The following is a 19,963-nucleotide window of genomic DNA, read 5'->3' as shown; positions in this document are numbered from 1 at the left end:
AATCAGTATGGTAAAGCGAATCAGCATGTAAAAGTACATGCATGATAAGATAGCAAAACATGGCACTTCAGGTCAAAAAGGTTGCCCTGCATGATGTATAGTATATACAGTGTGCCAAGTCATACAGGTGAGACAGGCCCAGATGTGTCTTGAGGTTTTGTTACAACCAAATGGCATTTCAATAGCCTATACATCTATCCAAAGAAATATGAATATTTTGTATTTATTTACTGTCAGTAGTTTTTGTGCATTCATTTCCTAATATGAAGGCAGAGGCACAGAGGCAAATCACCTTAGCTTTTTCAAATTCATTCAAATCCATTTTCATATGAATAATTAGGAAAATAAGTCATGCAGCCAATGTGGGCTGATCATCAATCATCATCATCAATATAATCACCATTATCATCCAGTATATTCTCAATACAAAATACATAAAGTGAACAAACGTTAAAGATTACATGACCCACCTACAGTAGTTATGCAATGCCCAATGTACGCAGACATACTTATCTGTCCCTTTTATGCCCATATGGAGATTTCTTCTACATTAGAGTGAAACTAGCTGTATCCAATTCATTGCTCGATGAACTGGATTAGTAAAACCCGGATTAGTTGGGCTGTTCCACATGTACACCCGAGCCCTATTTATGTTCAATCCCGCTTCCCATTTATTTAATGGTTTTTCTAAGCGGGGGGAGGGGATCAAGCAAGACCCCTTTTCATTTGTTCATTTACTGTTGGACCTCTTGTCCACCTCCAACGTAGAGGTGTCATACTCTCTGAGCATGTCGTACTCCACCCAGGGTCGTGCCCACTTCTGGGCGTGCTCCATCTGCTCCGGGGTTATGGCCAGGTCAAAGCGGATGCCCAGGATGTTGAATTTGGGACCCTCCCAGTGCTTGGACCCAGGGACGTGCTGGGCCCCTGATTCAGCCCGGGAAAAAGAGTTGGAGTTGAGTTATATTTCGTCGTTGTCGGGTGGAAACCTTATATGTCCAAAACCGTTTGTTTTGTATTTATTCATTTAAAAATGATTTAAACTACCGCGAGGCGTTGTGTGCTTGTAGATCGGCTGTTTTCACTACTGTTGTGCAACGGCCTTGTATGATGAAGCAGGGCTTTGCTTTGTGAAAAAATGTATACATTTGAAACTTGGAGATACAAGGTTTCTGCCCGACAGTTACGATTTACTTTGTTGGCCGCACAGCCCCCAAAATGGAACGAAGGCCGACATTTTATTTTTATTTTTTTCCAAATGGCCGGCCTGGACCGGCCGGGAATGAACCGGCCGTTCGGGAGTTGTCCTGCTTTTCCCAAAGGCCAGCACGTCCCTGCTTGGACCATGCCTTTGGACGCATCCTCACATTGATCTTGTTGATGGGAACTTCTCCTGTAGGGGAGGAGGGCACAGGCTTCATGTCTGGGCCTACGCCGGTGCTGTACTCGGGAAGAACGTCTCTCAGGTACATCAGGTCATCATCCAGCCTCTTCTCTAGTTTCAGCAGATCAATCTGCTGGATCCGAGGGCTGTACAATTCATAGCAGATCTCCACACCTTGGCCATCAATGATATTCCTGACATTCCAAACATTCTGTCAAGCTTCTTTACCGTCTGACCGTCTGTCTGACCATCTGTCTGCATGCTGACATCACTGATACTACACATTGTCGCCACCATGGTAACAGCCGCATGCTGAAACAATGCCAGAATTTGGAGATGAGCATGGTGACATCCACCATGGTAACAGCCGCTTGCTGAAACAATGCCCAAATTTGGAGATGAGCATGCTGACATCACTTCACTGATACTAAACAGTGTCGCCACCATGGTAACTGGCGCAAGCTGAAACAATGCCCAAATTTGGAGATGATCTAACTATTAATTTACATAATGTCTGTCCATCCGCTGTCTGCCGTTTGACCGTCTGTCTGCATGCTGACATCAATGATACTACAAATTGTCGCTACCATGGTAACAGCTGCATGCTGAAACAATGCCCATATTTGGGGATGAGCATGGTGACATCCCCCATGGTAACAGTCGCTTGCTGAAACAATGCCCACATTTGGAGATGAGCATGCTGACATCACTGATACTAAACAGTGTCGCCACCATGGTTACTGGTGGCGACCATGGTTACTTGGAGATGATGTCGCCATCTGTCTGCATGCTGACATCACTGATAATAAACAGTGTTGCCACCATGGTAACAGCCGCATGCTGAAACAATGGTCTGGTATAAGTTGAAGCTGTGGCTGTGTGTCTGTTTGCCCGAAATATATCCAAATATGGAGATACCTGACTTCAGTGAAAGTTTGCATTGTCAGACAACAGTTGTGTGTGAACCAGAGCTCAATAAGCGAAAGAGAGAGGGAGAGTTAAAGAGTTTGAAACAGGGAGAGAGACTATTTTGTCAACCTGCTAGACTGGGGCGGGTGACACCCTCCTACAAGGTGGAAGTTGGCACCTCGACAGAGTGCCAACTTGCCCACATACCGGTACATACCCACAGACAGCTATCATCACCCTACTTGTGCGCTCTGCATGGTCGCACTTGTCGTTTTCTTCGGAAAGTGACAAGAATTACCAAACATATTCGACTATGAGTGCACAAGCTGCAAGTTGGCACCTCGACAGAGTAGTCTGGTTGTCTCTGTAACAGATGAATCAAACTCTACCTGGATCAGGACAATGACAATTTTACAATGCTATCTAAATAACTTTGTTGGCCCGGACCACTGACGTAGCGGTCCGGGCACCTACAGTATGCTCAATGTGGCCTGACAGCACGTTGAGGGTTTGAGTCCTATTGTTCGAGAACTTTGCTGCGTGTCACTCCACATCTCTCTCCCTGTTTCCTGTCTAACTACATCTACCGGTATATGATCAATAAATGCATAAAATGATGGTAAAAGGCTTGGACATTTAACTTTTCACACACACACATTGTGCATATAGGTTTTTCTATTGTCATGAACTGGTTCAACTATCATGACAAAGGTGGTGTTGGGGGGGGGGGGGGGGGAGGAGGTGTGTAACCACCATGTTACCCCAGTACCCCTGTGCCCCACCAACATACGTAAACTACATAAGCAGTTCCAGGAAAATGGAAGCAGTTTTCAATTCATTAAAATAAAGCTCGATTTCAGACAGTCTCACTCTCAGACTTTAAAAGTAATTTTAGTTTTTAATTTGGTTCTCAAAGAGCAAACTTCAAGCAGCAAAAGATGCATTATTATGCGTGCCATATCCACAAGAGGGCAGCAGTGGTCTTTGCCATCATCATGGTCAACTCAAACAACCTTTAGTTTGTGGATGAGTAAAAAGGAATGAAAAGAAGACAGTTATAGGCCTATAATCGACCTATAGACTTATTTAGGTTATACTTAATATACAGATATTATAGCCCACATAAAACAATATATTATTGGTTATAGGCTGATGCTTTATGTGAAGCACCCTTTCTCTATTTAATTAATTTTATTATTAGTTGTGTTGAGAAAACCATGTAAATTTACAATTTAGGCATTTATCAGACGCTTTTAAAGACCTGCGTGTTTTGACTTTGACTATTTAATTTTGCTAATAATAAAATAATAATAGCCTACTAATTCTACTTAGTTTTAAAGCGAATATTTGTATTTTTAATTGTCAATTGTTCCTTAGTGTGCTTTTTCGTTTTTTGTTAACAAATTATAATATAGCCTATTATATACATCAGCTGCAGTTCAACCTTTTGGCCACAGTGGGACGTAATTGCTGTTTAGAATAAGATATGTCTTGACCACTTGGAATGAATCTTCTAGCTTCTCAAGACAGCTGTTACAGAAAAGTGATTTTTACTGTTCCTTGTTTGAAATGTCTTTTGTTTTTGCCAATAGGCCTACATTATTTTCTATCTCTGATCTGTTCTTCTGACACATGCTCATTAATTGCATATCCCTCCCCACATTCCTAATCTATTGTGTAAATCTCCATACCCTCACATTGTAGATTTGATTGATTGAATACTTTATTCAATCAAGTTTGCACAGGAAAAGGTACCCTGCAACAGGACAGCAGGCCTTACAGTTCACTGATGATACAAGGTAAAAGTAAAATTATTAAAACGACCAAGAAAGCTCGCTGGCTTGTTTAAATTGGGGTCCTTTTACTCAATTCATATAAAAGAGGCCATCCAAGCTGTTTTTTAACATCTCATAACAATCATTAATAGGCTATGATCCTATCCTGTCCTGACTTGTAGTAGCCTATGCGCTGTCCAAAGCTATAAGCCGGCCCGGGACGGGACATTGAGCCGTGGGACGGTGGAGGGGGTAGGGAGGGAGGGAGGGAGGGGGATGAGGCAGAGCACAGAAGAGAGATAGGGGATGGATCATAGATTTGCCCTCAGACGACAGACCGGCTGTGCCTGCAGGCTGAGCTGATCCCATCCTTCACTCGCTATACGGCACCGAGCCTGTGTCTGCCTGCCTGGTGTCACTGACCACCGTCCACCTGCCCCGGCTCCAAGAGCGACACGGACACAGCATACAAACACAGACATAAGCCAAATAACAAGGATATAAACAGGGCAAGCCGAGCCGAGAGACAGGAGGACACTACAGTTGCTTGTGTGCTATTTTATCAACACAGAGCACGTTTCCCCAAAGGACAGAGCGTGGGAGAGCGTCTGTGTGAGAGCGGACTTGGCAACCTGCAGGTTTTGTTGTCGTTACGGTCGGGCCGCGGGGGCAAGCGACGGGACTCACTCACTATAGTGTTGAACTGGGTTCCCTCAGCTGAGCCACTTGGTTCATGGATGCACCATGGCTACGTTTGCCTGCAGGGTTCAGTTCCTAGACGACACCGATCCGTTCAACAGCACTAATTTCCCGGAGCCGACGAGACCCCCTTTTTACACGTTCCGAGAGGATATCCCGCTCATCAATCAGATAGCAGGCGTCCACCGGCTCCTAAAAGCTCCGCACAAGGTAGGGTTAAATAAAGTGTAATGAATAATGATGCATGCATGTACCTAATGCCACATTTAGGCCTATATGTTGAATTTCTGTGTTCAAAACTATTTGTAACAATAAACTTCCACGTCGACCCTTCAGAATCTATTTTGAGAGCAAAAGTGCCTAATTGGCTCTACAAGCCATGTATTGCAGATTTGCCGAGTCAAAGCGTTGTAGCAACATAAACCAGCTGGGTACCGTGCTTTTAATTAATCTTTAACCTACTCAAGTGAATAATTGGCTGCAGAAGCTGTCTTTTGTGTTTTGTTTTGTTTTGTTTTGTTTTGTTTTGTTGTGCTTATATGGCCCAAATGGGGCTATAAGTAGGCCTATGTGGTGCTTTGCATTCCACGTCACAGCACAACAGGTGCGCGCGTGGTATTGCTTCAATCACAAGTGTCACAACCCATGTGTGAGTTCAAGAAAACAGTGGTTCCTACGTTTGAGAGTGGTGATAACAAACAAATAGTTGTTAGTCACTTGTCAGATTACTCTCTCTCTCTCTCTCTCTCTCTCTCTCTCTCTCTCTCTCTCTCTCTCTGTGTGTGTGTGTGTGTGTGTGTGTGTGTGTGTGTGTGTGTGTCTGCATGAGAGAGAGAGAGAGAGAGAGAGAGAGAGAGAGAGAGAGAGAGAGTGTGTGTGTGTGTGTGTGTGTGTGTGTGTGTGTGAGTGAGTGAGAGAGTACTGTTGTAGAGTAGACTGACTGCTGGCACACAACTCTGACAGCCAACCAATGTGTTCAACAGCAGAGTGGTTTTCCAGACTGGTCACTCATTCACAGTCCATCTTTAAAAGCCACTAAACAAATGAAAAATTGCCCTGCATGTAGAGGAGCTTATGATTACAACCTATGCCTGCACAGATGGCCACTGCTTCCGTTTGTAATTTTATTCACATCAGGCGGAAAGGCGGACTGCAGCGACAACAATAACAACCGAAGATTTCACTAGTGCATGTACAGTACATGTACAGTATATTACTGGGATTGAATTGAACCTCCTTGCAAACGGTTGCCAGTCAAAGACACAGAGAAGCTGGAAGCTGAAAGGTATAAGCTGGAAAACGTTTCCATGACCATGACTATTCCCTGGGTGTTCAAGAGAATAAAAGGCTGCACAACAGCAGCATTGCTCCTATAAGTTTTAAAACACAGAACAAATGACACAGTATTGATACAACAACATTTCAGTTGGCCTTCATCGCCCGATGAAGGCCAACTTGTGGCTGAAACTGTGGCTGAAACGTACCATGTAATTTCCTCTGTGTTTTTTAAAGTAAACTGAACACTTAGGAGCAATGCTGTTGTGCAGACTTTTATTCTCGTGAACTGTGTCCCGCATAGGGTAGGGTTGGGATCCTTTAGGATTTAAACCATTCCAGTTCCTTGACGATTCCCTCTTAAAGGTCCAATTCCTTTAAGGATTCCTTCACAGCAGGGTTCCCCAATAGGCGGCCCACGGGGGGCTACTGTTTGGCCCCCACCAACCCCAGTAATAATGGTGGTATAAGAGCAGCAACAACACTAGTAGCCTATATCAACATTGTCGGGTGGAAACCTTGCATCTCCAAATTTGTACGTTCTTTCACAAAGTAAAGCCCTGATTCTTCATACAAGGCCATCGCACAATGGCGGTGCGAGGCGTTGTGTGCTTGTAGATCTGCTGTTTTCACTAGTTTAAATCATTTTTAAAATAATAAATGCAAAACGAACGGTTTTGGACATACAAGATTTTCACCCGTCAACAACGATATCTGAACTGTCGCTGGAGTAGTGGGAACACCACCGAGGACTGTAACTCTGAGGGTGTACAAATGGAACCAAATTGACTTGGATTTGCATTTGGTTCCATTTGTACACTCTCAGGGTTATGGTGGTCCTTGAAATTAAAACGTTTGAGAACCACTGGTATTGTAATTGTGTAGCAGACGTGAAGTCCACATAACAGCTTGTGACAGTGAGATAAAACCTGTTCCAGAAACGGTTCCAAATGTGATGGAACCGATTCCGGGTTCCTCAATGTAGGATCCGGTTCCTCCCATTTCCTCCGGTTCCGGATCCCAACCCTAGTCCAGCACCAGCAACGAACTGGATATACCCAACCCACTGTTTTAAACTATTCCCGGAGCATTGCGATCAGTCGTGTGTGTTGCGGGGAACGCACTTTATAGGGCGATAGTGGCTCAGGAGGTAGAGTGGCCAAAACCGTAAGGTTTCTGGTTTGAACCCTGGCTCTTCCTCGCTTCGCGTCGACGTGTCCCTGAGCAAGACAACTCCCCAATTGCTCCTGATGAGGGTGGTACCTTGCATGGTAGCCTCAACCGTCGGTTTGTGTGGACATTGATGAAGGCAGTATAGAAATGCAGATCACTTTGAGATACTTCTCAAGCTTCCACGAATCCAGTCTATATCTGCTTCGCTCTCCAACTTTCGTCCACCATTCTAACGAAGAGAATCCTGCCTGTCCTGTATCATTATGCTGTGATGATGAACGTCTTCTGATTGGCTGGTGAGGCTAAATGCAAAGTATAGGTCACTCATCCCAGAATTCCTGTGGCTGCGGCCTGGATGGCTCCGTCACTTTGTTCTCCTCACTTTTAGTGCTGAGGTTTTCCTGACCTCTTCCACCATCCTCTTTTTGACCTCGCTGACCACTCAGCAGTTCCCAGACACGCACACACACGCACACACACACACACACACACACACACACACACACACACACACACACACACACACACAGACAGACAGACAGACAGACAGACAGACAGACAGACAGACAGACAGACAGACAGACAGACAGACAGACAGACAGACAGACAGACAGACAGACAGGCAGACAGGCAGACAGACAGAGAGAGGAGTATGCACAAGGCCAGGGAGACGTGTCTTTCAACGGTTTGTCAGTTTGCATTTGTGTACCATATAGCCTCCATTATAATAAGTGAGTACTTATGGTTTAGTATCACATTGTTGCATTGATTGATCTTTATGCGTGTGTTAAATTTGGATTCAACCAGTGAAAAAGAACCATAACACTTTATTCCCTTCCCCAGTGTTTTATTAATAATAGTTTAAATAGGCCATATACCGGTAGATACAGTATGATAAATGCATGGGCAAAGAGAATTATGAACCTACATATTTTTATAATGACGCTTGGTAGAGAGGGAATTAATGTTGCAAAGATAGTGATAGTTATCATAATTGGAACCATTACAGAATTGACAGTAACATTGAAGTCTAAAGATATGTTTTTTAAGCCTTTATTGATAGGACAGTAGACTGACAGGAAATGGGGAGAGAGATGGGGAGTGACACACAGCAACGATAGTCGGGATCGGGACTTGAACCAGCGACACGCTGTCAGGCTACACTGAGCCTATCTATGTGGTAGTGTATGCACCTGGACTGGAAGGCCAGCAGGCACCACCAGTAGCATTGAAGTCTGGACAACAACATTTATATTTTTTTCCTTAGAATGTTGTCACGTGTCGAAAATAGCTGATCGTCAAGCTCACAACGTGTCATGATTTTGAGCTTATTGTGAGCATCTACAAGCTCACATTTTGTGAGCTCTAGTATCCACTGTGTGAATCCACACAGAAGAAGCTAGAAGCTCCTGTGTGACTTTAGAGACAGCAGCATGGGGTTCCTCAGAAACCTTTTTTCTATTGATTACTCACCCCATCAAGGCTTGACTTAATTTGTGGATACTTTTTAGTTTTTGTCGCATTCCCAAGCAAATAATTTGATGACCAGCAGTGGGTTCCCTATGGAGATACAAATAGTCTGCTTTGTTCCCTATGGAACAAGAGTCAGGCTCAAATTATTGGCTTAGGAATGCGATACAAACTAAAAAATATCCATGAAGTCTCCATTGGGTGAGTAAGCGATAGAAGTAATTTTGGAGGTGAACTATCTCTTTAATACAAAATGAATGTAATTGAACCGAAATGAAGGAAATAAATGTCCCTGATGACTATGAAAGAAAGCAGTTACTTCACAGCATGAAAGGGACATGATCAAAGAGAAAGTACTGTAATATGGAGCCCTCCACATCCACAAGTGGAAATGTTGTTGTGTACATCATGGCTCAGCTTTAACAGTGATCTCTGTATATGACTATGAACAACTCACACATACCTCTGCAACAAACTAAACTACTGCTAAGGACTTACACAGGGCGGAGAATGCATCTTAAAGGAAAACGAATGACAGAGACAAAACACGGCTAAACCTCTATGTGCTGAAAAATGAAGGACCACTGTTGCTGGGATGTGAATGGCTCAGGAAAATCAATTTGGATTGTCACACATCAAGGCTCTAGTTGGGTCAGTGAAGCAGGGCAGTGAGGCCACACCTGGAGAATGTCTGTCACTGACGATGTTTAAGTGTTCATGAAAGGAATAGGAACACTTAACATGAAGGCAAAGATCAAGATTGATGGAAAATACATGTCCCAGATTTCACAATGGTGCCAAGCAGAGATGAAACAACTGGAGCAGACAGGGGTCCTGTGACCTATCACAGGTGGATTGGATTGAATGGGTGCATGCCTATTGTTCCAGTGATGAAGAAAAGCTGAACATATTCATATTAAAGTAGTAAATTAAAGGAGTATTATAACGCTCAAGCGGGAAATTACCCTTCTGCATTCACAAAGCAGATGGCTTGCTTAAGTGATCGATGCTTTGTGTGCTTGTAGATCTGCTATTTTCAGTGCACGCTTGTGTTGCACACCAACGTAGAAATGTCAATAACCTTTGCCTCAAGAACACGAATTTCATCCAAACAAAATTATAAACAGATTGATACAGACTAGACTAGAGGCCCTAAGCCTTGTGTGGGAAGTCAAGAGTTTCAATTACTACATGCATGGTCAAACCTTTACCCATGTTGACTGACCATCAGACTCTGAATCTTCATCTTCAATTCAAGAAGAAAGTATTAGTGATTAGAGCACAACTCGGATAAGGGGACCAAATAAGGGGTCCAAGTAATTAGTGTCAGGGAACAATGTGTGGTTTACGGTATTGTGATTCCTCCAAATCTACACAATAGATCAAAAGATCCAGAACACACAAGCACAAGCCCCTCTCCACCCATGGGAGTAGCGTTCTTCACCATGGCAACTGTGATGCCCATTCATGGATTATAACTTTTTAAACATTGTACACTATCTGCACATATCAAATGGCCAGAGGGAACCAAAATGAAGGCAACCACATCAGACAATGACCATACAGTTCTGAGGACCGTGTCCGCCACAAGAGAAATCAGCACCGACAATTGTTGGCAATTTGTGACTGAAGGATTCCAAAGCTTTGTGAAGAACAATGGAATCTAGCACTTTACATCTGCCCCATTTTACACAGTGGAGGTGGGAGAGAGAATGCTTAATGTCCATGTCAACAATCAACATTATGTGTCAGCAATGTTTAGATGTGCGTGCACCTCTTGACATGTAAAGGGACCATACATGCAACCGGTGAAGCTGTTGCTGTTCTATGAACAACAAAGCCTCTAAGACAAAACAACACAACTTGTATTTCATTACCCAAGCCTCTATTAAAACAACATAGAGTCATTTAATAGCTCTGCACAACACACCCGCAACTCTCTTCAAAGCGCCCTGTCATCTGCGGTTCAGCAAAAAAAAAAAGGAAAAAAAAAGAAAACCCTCTCAAAACCCTATTGCCTTGGTTACATAAGAGCATCGTTAAGAATGAACCCACCGTGATCGCCGGCAGACTTTGTGTTGTCGTAATGTGGTAGTAATTACTCCTGTACCCCCTTCTCCATCTGTGTTCTGGGAGAGTTTGATTAAATGAGTGTAAAGTGGACTAGCCGCTAAGTGTTTTCCTCAACTGGACAGGAGCCTCCAGTGTGTCGAGTTTGCGGTTCGTCTGGAGCCTCATCGCTCTGGTTTCTAACCAGCATGATGTGTTTTGTTATGTTGTTATTACTATTACTCTGACAAAATGTTTCAGGAAAGGAAACGGACACCCGTTCCAAAGCAGTTGCAGGGCGTCGGGTTTTGCAGCCCAAGCAGAATGTGAGTGTTTGAGTAATGCATGGATGATGAACAGTAGCAAGTTATATTAGAGGCATGAACAGGGTTTTGGGCGAGGAGGAGGCTTGGGAAGGGATATTGGCAGTTTTGTCCTTGTTAAAACAGAAGAGGAATTGCATGGCTACCTGGTCAGTACAGAAAACAATCATTCATTGATGGAGAGGAACATGGAATAGTGACTGATAGGATGTTATGACTATGAATATGAAATTTGTGTGTTATTGTCATCTATATCCAATCCATCCTAGGAACCAGGGCACTGAGGGCATCCCCCTTACCTCGTGCCTACATAGAATCTCAGCCTGAGACTTTCTAATTTCCGTAGCCATGTTGAGACTGAAAAGTGGGGGGAAATGACGGTGCCAGTGCTCTGAGCCAGTGCTCTGAGGAGATAGCCTAGCCCGGCTATCTCCTTGGCCTTGGCGGTGCCCCCTTACACTTCTTGCCCTATGGTCACACCCACCCTTCAGTTCCCGCATGTATGCTGCTGCCGCAGAGCCGGGGTAAATATAGCTGGGTTATATTTAGGCTGTGAGCCCATCCGTCAGTCAGTCTGTCTCTCAGAGAGAGAGAGAGAGAGAGAAAGAGAGAGAGAGAGAGAAGGGAGACGGAGGGGAGCAGCAGGCCTTGTGACCAGAGGTTTTTTCTAGTCAGAGGGTGTCGTCATGCAGCCACTCTGAGCAGAGCAGCCAGAGGACAGAGTGGCTGGCTGCACCCCTGCGCTCAGGATAGTTTGGACACCAACCAGTAGCAGGGGTGTCGCTCCAAATTCTGGGCCCTGGGTACAAGGATTCACCTCAATTATTTTGTGCTTTAACTATTGAAAAATAGCAGATAATATACAAGTTCACAGCGTGGCACCGAGTGCTGCGCGCGCGCTGTGAGCTTGTATATCTGCTATTTTTCATTATTTTCATATTGTGCAAGTCTTTGCATATTTGTTGTCAGTGGTGCTCAAAGTTTTTCATGTGAAGGACCCCCAAAATGATATGTATTTGGCCATGGACCCCCATCTCAAAATATTTAGTTCCAGGGACCCCCCAGAAGCAAAATACATATATTCAATTTCAAAGATTTGCACACATTTTCATGACTTTTTCAAAAATAGCAGATCTACAAGCTCGCAGTGCGGCACTCGGTGCCACGCTGTGAGCTTGTACAGTATATCTGCTATTTTTCAATAGTTAAAGTATATAAAATAATTAAGGCCCCTCCACCTTGGGCCATAGTAACTCAGTCCCACTTTTCCCCCCCTTGTGACGCCCTTGACCAGTTGTGTAAAGTAACTAAGTACATTTACTTAAGCACAATTTTGAGGTATTTGTACTTTACTTGAGTATTTCCAATATTTGGTACTTTTACTTATACTCCCCTATATCTCTGAGGAAAATATTGTGCTTTTACTCTACTACATTTATTTGACATCTTTGTCACTTTTGATTTTGATTTTGATTATTATTACAAAACATACATTAACCACTTCAGCCCTAAATACATTTCGACCATTTGAAAATAGCCGATCTGCTATTTTCAAAATATTTTTATACATATACAAACTTGAAATGGGACATTCCGCATGAGGAATACTTTTACTTTTGGTAATTTAAAGGGATATTCCACTTTAAAAAAACGTTTTGTCATTGCATGGTCTAATCAGGCTTGTATGAACACCCTGAACAGTTTTTAATTTTCTTCATTCAGTATTTAGATATTTGATGTAAATGTTATCAGGCCCTCCAGGCTCAGTGCCTCTCCCCACACACACTCATTGTAACTTCAAACTCCATTTTAACCATGATAGATTCATTAAAAACACCCATTATTTTTTCTGGTGACTCATACTACCCTCCTAATACGTGAGCAGGCCGTGATTTTTCCATAAAGTTTTTCATTTATTTTTTATATTTTTTTATTGTATTTAATTTTTTCTATTTTCCCAAATAATTATTAAAAATACATGAAAAATGTTATGGAAAAAACACGGCCTGCTCACGTATTAGGAGGGTAGTATGAGCCAACAGAAAAAACAATGGGTGTTTTTAATGAATCTATCATGGTTTAAATGGAGTTTGAAGTTACAATGAGTGTGTGTGGGGAGAGGCCCTGAGCCTGGAGGGCCTGATAACATTTACATCAAATATCTAAATACTGAATGAAGAAAATTTAAAAACTGTTCAGGGTGTTCATACAAGCCTGATTAGACCATGCAATGACAAAAAAGTTTTTTTGAAAGTGGAATATCCCTTTAAGTACATTTTGATGCCAATACCTTTGTACTTGGAATTTTACTTGTAACAGAGTATTTCTACATTACAGTATTGATACTTTTACTTAAGTAAAAAAAAACTTGAGTACTTTTTCCACTACTGCCTGGACACAACACATATACTGCACTGCAAAGGGGTGTGCTAATTACTGACACAAACCCGATCGTATACCTCTATTTACACATTCTACGATCAGCACACAGTTAATCAAAAGAATGTAATGGTAAATGGTAATGTTATTTTTTTAGCTGTCCCTTGGATGGCTCCCTGCACCTGTTGTCGACTCATAAACATCAGTGCCAGCTCTCTTCAGATATGTTGCTTTGCAGCTGGTCACAAAATCAGCTCTGGTTACACTGAATACCGGGTCAATTTTGACGTTGCAGAGCAGTCTTCAACGTTACCTTAGCTCAACCATTCATACTGTGGGATGGATGTGTGTGTGTGTGTGTGTGTGTGTGTGTGCAACATACACAGCCCATGCATCCCATATGTTTGCGCATGCAGATACATGTACAAACTAGAAGCAGTGCTCTTCCGAGCACAGGTCTCCACCAGACCGTGCGTCCTTGTGAACTGATCGGTGGAGTTATAGGTAAAACCACAAATCAGCCTGTTATAGCGCCACCATGAGGCTGATTTAAAAAAGAATACATGGCATTTCTTCCTCGGCCTAGTGGGAACGTGTGTGCGCGATTTCATGATAATTGCACTTTGCGTTTGTGATTTGAGGCATTTTGTTCCAAACGGCTCAATCCTACAAACTTTGGAAGCCAATTTTAGCCAATCAGGATGGAATATGCCAAATCGGAAAGATCCGTGTCGATCACATGACTGTCGAGATACTGCCTACCGATTTGTAGGATTTTTGGACAAAATCTGTAAGAATAGTGCACAGAAATGTGTTTTGCAAACATCGGCCACTAGGTGGCGCTAGAAAAGGCCCATTTTAAAAATTTAGGGCAGAGGTTCTAGTTTGGCATCCAGGGAATGTGTGTGCTCACTTTGGCAGCGACCGGGCCAACGGCGACTGAGATTAGCTGCTCACAAACTGCGAGGACGCACGCAATCCTACAAACTTTGGAAGCCAATCTTAGCCAATCAGGATGGAATATGCAAAATCGGACAGATCCGTGTCGATCACATGACTGTCGAGATACTGCCTACCGACTTGAAGGATTTTTGGACAAAATCTGTAAGAATAGTGCACAGAAATGTGTTTTGCAAACATCGGCCACTAGGTGGCGCTAGAAAAGGCCCATTTGAAAAATTTAGGGCAGAGGTTCTAGATTGGCATCCAGGGAATGTGTGTGCTCACTTTGGCAGCAACCGGGCCAACAGTGACTGAGATTAGCTGCTCACAAACTGCGAGGACGCACGGACGCGAAACATCGGCCACTAGGTGGCGCTAGAAAAGGCCCATTTGAAAAATTTAGGGCAGAGGTTCTAGATTGGCATCCAGGGAGTGTGTGTGTTCACTTTGGCAGCGTCCGGGCCAACGGCGACTGAGATTAGGTGCTCACAAACTGCGAGGACTCACGGACGCACGGACGCACGGACGGACGGACGGACGGACGCACGGACGGACGGACGGAGGGGAAAACATACTCTCCCCTCAGCCTTCGGCTGGTGGAGACAATGAACAAGCATGCAAGGACTTAATTCTCTCTAACTCCCCTTCTTCTGAGGGAGAAAGCTCCCTCTCCATTTCCATCACGCACACACACACACACACACACACACACACACACACACACACACACACACACACACAGACACACACACACACACACACACACACACACACACACACACACACACACACACACACACACGCGCCACAGTACGACACAAATATCAACATGTTACGTTTCCCACAGCTGGCTTTCAATGTAACGCTGCTGCTTAGCCAAATGTGACCCTCCCCCCTCCCTTATCCCCCCCCCCCCCCCTTTCCCATTGGCTTTGGTTTTCATGTTCTTTATTGCATCTCTACACCAGTTAAATCCCCTTGCCATTTTGTAATACTGAAAACAGAGCTGTGCCACAGATGGTGTCTATGTCGACGCCAGGGCCACCATATACACTATTGTTCAAACCCATCCCGTAAACTACTGTAGGGCTCATTTTATAGCCTTATATTGTTGTCTTGGGGTTTGTTTTTTAGAAGGGGTGTGAAGCAGAAAAGGCAAGGGGGGATGAAAACAAGAACTGGGAGACTGTCATTCCTGTGGGTGGTTTATATACATCACACCCACTGGTGGAAGTTGTGTATATATACAGTACAGAGTACAGTATTTAATATGCTACTGTGTAGCAGCTACTGGCCTTCATTTATGGTATGTTTATCTTCCCTTCTTTGTTAAAAAGCAGATTTAGAGGGGTTTGACAATTTGTCTTAAAGTCACACTGTATGACATTCATTTTAATGGACTTTTTGGCGACACCACTCGTACGTTTTTCTCTATGGAAGTGCTGCTCATAAAGGAATTTGTCAGATGATATTTTGGACGTTTAATTACGTCATTAAATACATTTCCAGTGCCCACGCCATTTTGGTGCAAGTGTTGGAGGCAGACACTATTCATGGGTTGCATTTGTAGTCCTACAGCGGCCATGTTGAGGACCAACACAGGTGTTCTGATTGGCGTAGAACATTAGTTCTGTGCCAATCAGACAATTGAAACACCTGTGTTGGTCCTCAACATGGACGGTGTAGGACTACAAATCCAATCAAAATCCATTATCCTGGGGTGGAACTGCGATGCGTTGTGAGCTTGTAGATTGGCAATTTTTTGGCAAAGACATTTGATAGAGAGTGAAAAAAATAATGTATCAAGTATGTATATTATAAGTGGTAGCGGATATGCAGCTCGGCAAATAAAAGGTGAATTGATCCCAGTGCATGACGGAGGACGATATTACGATAAATTAAATCTCCACGATACGATTATTGTGAGTGTTTTTTATCATGATAAACGATAATATCGCTTATCGTCCCATCCCTAAACACATCTTTCATTCTCCCCAAGTCTTGATGAAGCTGATTAACAACACGTCTTGATCATTCGCCCGTATAGCCTTGATGAAGACGATTAACATGTCCCTTCTTCTCCCGTTGGCTTGATGAAGTTGATTAACATGTCTCTTCTTCTCCCGTAGGCTTGATGAAGTTGATTAACATGTCTCTCCTCCTCCTCCACAGCTCGATGACTGTGCGCTGCAGCTGTCCCATAATGGCACCTATCTGGACCTGGAGTCTTCTCTGGCTGAGCAGAGGGACGAGTTGGAGGGCTTTCAGCAGGAGGACACGGGGTGAGACTGACTCACACTCCTCAGACCTGCTACAACAGCTGAACTATGGAAACTCTCTCTCTCTCTCTCTCTCTCTCTCTCTCTCTCTCTCTCTCTCTCTCTCTCTCTCTCTCTCTCTCTGTCTGTGCGTGCGTGCGTGCGTGCGTGCGTGCGTGCGTGCGTGCGTGCGTGCGTGCGTGCGTGCGTGCGTGCGTGCGTGCGTGCGTGCGTGCGTCTGTCTGTCTGTCTGTCTGTCTGTCTCTCTGACTCTCTCTCTCTCTCTGTAATTCTGTAATACTCCCGGACCCAAAATATATTTTTCTACAGTATCTGTTATCTCTGTCTTTCTAAATCTGTTCTACTCTCTTCTTCTCACCTTGTGCATGTGCATAAATGCACGCACACACAAACACACACACACACACACACACACACACACACACACACACACACACACACACACACACACACACACACACACACACACAAACTGCTCATGCTCACCCCTACAGTGTCCGATCAACCCTAATTATTTGAGACAAAGAGATGCGTCCTTTTGCCCTCTGTTCCTCTCATACAAACACATGTTAAGATTTGCTCCGTTCCTCTGGAACTGGGAGGAATCACAGATTGCTGCTTATGGGTTTCCTGGAAGGACAAGTTCACGGAAAGTATGAAGCGCTTGGAAAGAGGGAGCCATACAGCTTCCCTTCCACAGCAGCATAATACCTTCTCTCCATTTGTCTTTCCTTCTACAGTGTTGTGCTCTCTCTCTCTCTCTCTCTCTCTCTCTCTCTCTCTCTCTCTCTCTCTCTCTTCTTCATCTCACCTTCCACAAATCCACTGATATTTTGGATCACGTTACTGGTTTGTTTCCAGTGGTATACAGACATCATGCTGCTTGCGATCGCTTAGGTATAATGTCTGGTAGATGTCACCACACAGAAATACGACACAGATAAAAACAACCTGTCATGACTAGAGGCTCTGTTTGTGTGGGGATGGATGATTTAGGGTACGTTCACGCATGCGCGACAATGTTGAATGAACGCCAATGCGCTGCAACAACGTGAAGGGAAGTGAACAGAAGTGAATGACACAGGACTGTCGTGCATGCATGTGTGACCAAGACCATATAAGTGTGTAGTCACACCCGACTCAGAGCTGAATTAGTTTAAAGGAGTAGTTCACCCCCAAATATTTTTTTTTCCTATTGATTACTCACGCCATAGAGACTTGAGTTCAATAATATTTTTAGGTTTTTGTCGCATTCCTAAGACAATAATTTGATTACAATAAATGTACCCCCATTGATTCCGGAAGGGGATAGAAAAAAAGTCATTTTGGGGTGAAGTGAACTACTCCTTTAACTCCACGCCAGGTATGACTGCTTAAAACAGCCATCATTTCTTGACTGTCTTGCCGTATGAATGTTTGTTGTGTATATCTGTTGTGCATGTGTGAGTTTGCTGTGGGCTTAGTAGGCATGGTTATTAGTAATCATTTTGACAGTGTGAACAGTGATGGCAGGTGTAAGCATCCTGACTAACTGTATGCTTATATTTGTGTGTTGTCATCTCGTTGCTAGGTGCGTGTGACAGTGTGTGTGTGTGTGTGCGTGCGTGTGCGTTAATTGTTCTCCTGGTAACCTCCAGTAGCAGGTGATGGACAGCTGAATAGACAAAGCAGAAGAGATCGTGGTCAACCGGTTGAGTTTGACAAGCCTGTCCGTCATCTTATATAAAACCAGGGGTATTTCCAAGGTCATGCTAAGACTGGAAATGAATTGGATGTTGGGTTGATTTCGACTCTTTCCAGGAACAAAATAAAAGAGAGGGGGGAAAGGCACAGGGGTCGCGAGCCAACACCTCTAAACTAAGCTGTTCTGTCCTCCCTCGGGGGTGCAAGTGGTGTTTACATAGTGTCAAACATGAATATAAACCAATCACACTTCATTGCTCAGACCAGCACCACATCTTTTACTTGTACTTGACAGTGGATGATTGCTGCTTTAAAGTCTTAAAGAGACAATTTACCTTGAAAAAAAAGTTGTTTTGATCCAGGTATACAGTAGGCTAGATCAGACATATCAGCCTGAACCTAAGAATGTCAGTTGATAATTATTTCTATCACAGCATAGCCTCATTTATTTGTTTACTTAACCACTTAAAGGTGTCATGTCACGACGCAGAATTTTACATTATGATACAGTAGGTCACGTGGTCTCTTTGTAAACGCTCTGAAACGCCTCTCGCAGCCTCGCACTGACCAGATAACCAGCTTAGCTAAAACTACGGTATCTGAGAGGTAATATCATTTTTATATGCACAGATTTAGTAATAAAATACATTTTCCCGTACTTTCCCCACTTCCTGGTTTTCATAGTGTGGGCAAGGGGAGACGGACCGGCCAACAGACAGTACAGTACAGGGAAGTACAGTAGAGGCACTGCGTGACGTCATCAACAATATTAGATAATCAGATAGCCTGATTTAGCTTTTTTCGCGTGTCATAACAGCTTCAAACCACTTATTGCGACCGTCAGGGAGCAGTTTACTATGAAAACCTCCACCGGCCGTCCGTCGGTCGGTCGGTCGGTCGGTCGGTCGGTCGGTCGGTCGGTCACACGTCACACGTCACACCTTTGCCCTGCTCATATCTCCGCATCAGTATATAGGGCTTGTTTGTTTATTGTACCAGTAAGACTCCCTAATCGGGAGATAAGCGACCGTTGGTCGCTTATCTCCACAAATAGGCCAAAAGTTTGTTTTACCAATTATTACACTCTATGTGAACATTTACTTTACTTTACTTTATTTGTTTATTTAGACGGGACAATGCATATTAATGAACACTACATGAATGCAATGTAAATAAGCCGGAATTAGCAAGAATGCTAAATTTCATCCGTAGTCCCCACATGAAGACAAAACAATACATACCAACAAACAGTAACCCTACATTAGGAGAGGGCGCCTAAGAACATACATACAAATACTATTTTTCCTGAACCAAGAAAAAAAAACAACAAAACAACACATATTACTAACAGTACCCTACATTAAAAAAGGATAGTTAAAAATATACGTACATGGCATGAGCTGTACTCTTAGAACTATACATGGTCACAGGTTTGATTGTCAACTAACCATTTTTTTAGATTGAACTTGAAGGATGGAAATGACAAACAGTCTCTTATTGTTAGAGGTAGGTCATTCCAGATTGAACATCCCTGCACTGAAAGGGTGTTTTTTCCAAAAGCGGTTACCCGGTACGGTACTTCGCAATCCCCTCTAGTGATTGCTCTAGTATTGAGTCCTCTAT

At 43.5% G+C, this 19,963-nt stretch overlaps 2 protein-coding genes across 2 annotated transcripts in view; one reads left to right on the top strand and one right to left on the bottom strand.

Moving 5' to 3' along the window:
- Nucleotides 1-730: 730 nt before the first annotated feature.
- On the bottom strand, nt 731-2,173 carry LOC308293137 (large ribosomal subunit protein bL19m-like; the record flags this gene model as incomplete). The annotated part of the gene is made up of 3 exons (XM_080735571.1): nt 731-927; nt 1,331-1,578; nt 2,145-2,173. 3 exons carry the CDS (start codon nt 2,171-2,173, stop codon nt 731-733), a joined length of 474 nt encoding a protein of 157 aa, XP_080591697.1.
- Nucleotides 2,174-4,812: 2,639 nt separating this feature from the next.
- fhod3a (formin homology 2 domain containing 3a) overlaps nt 4,813-19,963 on the top strand; it is a gene marked incomplete at both ends in the record, with an annotated part of 106,866 nt that continues 91,715 nt past the window's right edge. The window contains 2 exons of the mRNA XM_080735570.1: nt 4,813-4,977; nt 16,551-16,660. Coding sequence (XP_080591696.1) covers nt 4,813-4,977; nt 16,551-16,660 — 275 coding nt within the window. The remainder of the gene's footprint in view (nt 4,978-16,550; nt 16,661-19,963) is intronic.

Source organism: Nannobrachium achirus (genome assembly GCF_963921795.1).
Source record: "Nannobrachium achirus genome assembly, chromosome: 10".
NCBI lineage: Eukaryota > Metazoa > Chordata > Actinopteri > Myctophiformes > Myctophidae > Nannobrachium > Nannobrachium achirus.
Note: the sequence above shows the minus strand (reverse complement) of the source record. Positions and strands in the feature narration are given on the sequence as shown.